The sequence below is a fragment of the Malania oleifera genome, chromosome 5 (assembly GCF_029873635.1).
Source record: "Malania oleifera isolate guangnan ecotype guangnan chromosome 5, ASM2987363v1, whole genome shotgun sequence".
NCBI lineage: Eukaryota > Viridiplantae > Streptophyta > Magnoliopsida > Santalales > Ximeniaceae > Malania > Malania oleifera.
In genome coordinates, this window is record NC_080421.1 from 15509470 (window position 1) to 15513557 (window position 4088).

A 4088-nucleotide genomic window follows, 5' to 3' on the forward strand; every position below is an offset into this window, starting at 1 on the left:
GAATCTACTCTGTGAGCTAGCGGGGACCGTGGATAGTGAGAGTTCGTTCTGTGAGCCAGCAAGGACCGTAGATGGTGAGAGTTTTCTGTGAGCCAGTGGGGACCATGGATGGTAATAGAGATGTGTCTTGGGGGTCAGATTGGCCGAATGTCCAACTGATGTACAAAAGCCATATCCGCATTCCGAATTTTACCTGATCGGCGAGATTTAGAGGAAATATATTGATCCGTAGGTTTGGTACCGCAGTAAGGGGTCCGAAGGGCTTGTTGGTGGCTGGAGTTCCTATCTAATTAAAAAAAATGTAATATTACTAATGGTGTGAATTATTTCAAGATTGATTACTTATCTATTAGCTATTAATTAATGTAAACTTATGTTTATTAATAAATTATAATATTATGAACTTATTCATTAATCAATATTAAAAATATATTCAAAGCAACTGATGAGACAAATTCCCAACTTCCAATAGCCTTGGAAGCTGCAAAACCAGGCGTGGCAACGACACTTAATTTAAAAATCATCTTCATTTATGGAGGATCAAAATGTCTGACAGTATACTCCTCACTCCCGCCGCAGCCTGCACCCACCAATTTCAAATCAAACGGTCGGGTTTAAATTCCCTCTCCTCTGCCCACTTTCTTTCTCTCTCTCTCTCTCTCTCTCTCTGTTCTTGGTTGTTCACCGTGAGAGTAAGCAGAGGACGGAGGCGAAGAGGAAGATGGTTGGGGTCGAGAAAAGGGCTATGGGTTCTTCTGCCCTCACGACGAAGCAAGTGAGGACTGTTCTTCTCTTTATTATTGCTTATTTCAGATGATCGTTTGTGCTCTACTAGGTTTGTCTTACGTAAGGGGTGGTGGGGTATTTGCGATTTGCTGATCTTGTTTTGTTCTGGGTAGGGTGAGACTTGAAGAACCCCAAAATTTTAAATCATGTAATCTCTACCGAGGCATAAAATGTGCTTGCCCGGAGGAAACAAGTGTGCTTTTGGGAAAATCTTGAAGAATGAACAACTTACAATGATCAGAATATTTAAACCAGTTCGCAGGAGTGTTTTCATTTGAACTTTCCTAGTGTAGCATTCACCTCAGAAAGACTGATCCCATATTCACTTGTGGGAAACAGTTCAATTTTTCATTTCCGGCTTTTCAAAGACTTGCAAAAATGTCACCTTAATTATCAATTACCGCACATTTTCAAACAGCTTCCAGTGGCTTCTGCTTTGTTATAGAATCACTTAACACAGAAAATTGTGGATATGACTTCATAGTTTTAGTAAACTGAAGCCCAGGTGCAGAAATTTGAAATTGCAGTTGAGTTCGTTTGTGTATTCACTAGCCATTTCTTTTAATGCTGCTAACAGTATCGTTTTTTATTGACGAACTTACGAATTAATGGAAATGTTCTGTAAATTTTGAGCAGGCTGCTGATCCGGGCAAGCGTATAAGGTTAGAAAACTTCATTTGAAGTGGCTTTTAATCATTTCAACGTATTGGGTTATCAATGTAACTGCTGAACTTGTGATTTTTTCTTAAAGCTATAAACGGAAGCGGGAAATGAGTCAAAGGAATGATGATTGCAGAGAATATAAGCCTTCGGTCATGCAACGGGCAACCGAGGTTCAAGCAAATTGCGCAGTTAAATTCCCTAGCTTTGTTAAGTCTATGCTCCCATCACATGTTACTGGTGGGTTTTGGCTGGTAAGCCAGAATTTTGCTTGTGGTCAAGAATTCGACAGAATTTAGGATAATAGGAACAACTAGGGGAATTTGTTTTTGCCCAACTTCTCTAATGAAATAAACAATTGATGATAGGGTCTTCCCAAAAAATTCTGTGCCATGCATTTGCCGAAGCATGATGCAACTGTCGTTTTGGAAGATGAGAGTAACAAAGAATATGAAACGAAATATCTCGTCGGAAAGACGGGATTAAGCGGGGGATGGAGAGGATTTTCCATTGCACACAAATTACTAACTGAAGATGTGTTGGTTTTCCAGTTGGTCAAGCCAACCAAATTTAAGGTAACCATTTCTACATCATTTCTGTCAACAGAATCACCACAGATGCTGAATTTTTGCACCATGCACTTGCTTTAATGGGGCTTCATATATGTTGGTATACTGCTTTGAATGTCGATCTGTTCGGTCTTAGTGTCCGTGGAGTTCAATCAATTATTCTAGTTGTACTTAATTCTCACGTCTCATGCTACTTTGGTAGGTGTACATTGTGAGAGCAAAAGGTTTAACCGAAGTAGATGGAGCTCTTGGTCTTCTAAATCTCGATGATCGTGTAAAGAAACTTGATTTTGGTGAGTTGTTTCTTTATTTTTAACTCCTTTTATCATCTTTGATGGGTTGCCATTCAAGTTTACTTTCTTAAATCTGTTTGTGTAGAGAAGGATGTCAAGTTACATAGAGAAGCTGAGGAAAATTTCTGCAAGCCTCTTTCATTAGGCATTCCTCCAGACACCTTGAAAGTCGGCAGTCTGACGATGCTAAAATGTGGCCAAGGGCTTCTAGCAGATCACTCTGAAAACGACAGTGAGGATCTCAAGTCAGAGGTTTTGGATGGAATCAGATTACTGGATTCTGCTGTCGATTTCAAAGAAGTGAATAGTATTGAGAATTTCACCATTCATGTAAATGGTTTGGTTATTGACTCAGAGTTCTCGAAACACCTTCGAACAAAGTACTATGAGCTCTGCTGCAGCCAGAAATCTTTTCTTCATGACCATCTCCTTGAGGGTCTCAATTGTAAGTTGGCTGCTGGAATTATCTCAGAGACAATTAATATTGCAGATGCCATAAGAGCTTCCAAGCTTACCACCCCTCAAGACAGTTTTTCAATTTGGGACAAGACTTTGAAGGCCTTCCAGGAGTTGGGCATGAAAGTTGGATTCCTGCAAACTCGGTTAGACCGGCTTTCACACATTGCTTTTAAATCCCAAGAGGCTGCAGAATTAAAGAGGTATAAAGAAGCCAAGCGCAATCGTGTTCTTGCAGAAGAGGAGATGAAAATCTTGGAAGCAAGGCTTTTGGAAGTAAATGAAATAACAAAGACGCTTGATTCTGAGATTGAAGCTTTGAAGATGAGTCCCAGTAGGCTTGAGTTCAAGTTCCAGGAAGAGGTCAACGCTCCTTGGTGAACCCGACATCATGGGAGTGTACAGTTCTTCTATTTTTTTTTTGGCAAAATCAACATGGTAGTTATTTATGGTGGAAACCTTGTAACCCAATGCTGTAAACCGTCTTTTTGTCAACTAAGCTACATGTTTGGTACAAAGAAATTGAATGGAATCGAATTTATAGCTTGGTTTTGTCATGATTTCCATTGAATCTCTCCGTCCATTCCTTTTCTACTCCCATTCCATCTGCAGACCAAACCTGATCAATGTATCCGTTTACTGGTAAAACAGAAAGGGCTGTAGTTTTTTCAAGTAATATAGCATGATGCTCTCTCTTTCTCTCTCTCTCCAGTGCACATTTCTAAAACAATAAGAAAGCAAAGAGTGTGATAATGAAGTGTGCAAAATTGGTACAGATGCAAATTGGTAACTGATATATTATTCCTTACACAAGCATGTTTTCTTGCTAAGTAAACAGCTGTTCGGTTTTGTAGCAAAATGTAACCTCACATCTAGAGTTTGTGTTGTCGTGGTCCTTTAATGGAAATGGTCATCTATGCCATTCGAGACTATAGAAGGTCGAATCATTGTGCATGTAATGCTCCGACCCGCCACATGGGCCGGGAGTGCTACTTTAGTGACACGTATGTACCTAATGCCATATTTATCTTAATAAATGCAGCAGAAGTAATGAAACATTCTCCAAACATACATTATTAGAGTTCTAAGTTCCTTTCATACATAAAGGTTTCCAAACATCCACATCACAATTCGACCCAAAAAGGACAACTAGTTCGGTTCATATGACCATTATACAAGTTCAGAGACTTACAACATAATGTGCATACACCTAAGATCATACAAATCTTCACAAAAAGACTATTCTAACTTTCACCCTCTGATCCTGCTGAGCATGATACCTATTATTTCCTGAAAAGATAATTTGTATATTGGGGTGAGACAC

General features: G+C 39.4%; 1 protein-coding gene across 1 annotated transcript; it reads left to right on the top strand.

The window, feature by feature from the left end:
* The first annotated feature begins 643 nt into the window (after nt 1-643).
* Nucleotides 644-3145, top strand: LOC131155860 (B3 domain-containing protein Os01g0234100-like). The gene is made up of 6 exons (XM_058109309.1): nt 644-775; nt 1423-1448; nt 1538-1700; nt 1815-2021; nt 2218-2308; nt 2394-3145. The coding sequence occupies exons 1-6, from the start codon at nt 722-724 to the stop codon at nt 3143-3145; spliced, it is 1293 nt and encodes a 430-aa protein (XP_057965292.1). The 5' UTR covers nt 644-721.
* Nucleotides 3146-4088: the final 943 nt, after the last annotated feature.

Excerpts from the sequence above, each read along its gene's own strand:
- LOC131155860 (XM_058109309.1), top strand. The coding sequence starts at position 722 with ATGGTTGGGGTCGAGAAAAGGGCTATGGGTTCTTCTGCCCTCACGACG. Across the intron at positions 1,701-1,814 it reads TTACTGGTGGGTTTTGGCTG|GGTCTTCCCAAAAAATTCTG; the intron begins GTAAGCCAGAAT and ends AATTGATGATAG. Across the intron at positions 2,022-2,217 it reads TCAAGCCAACCAAATTTAAG|GTGTACATTGTGAGAGCAAA; the intron begins GTAACCATTTCT and ends CTACTTTGGTAG.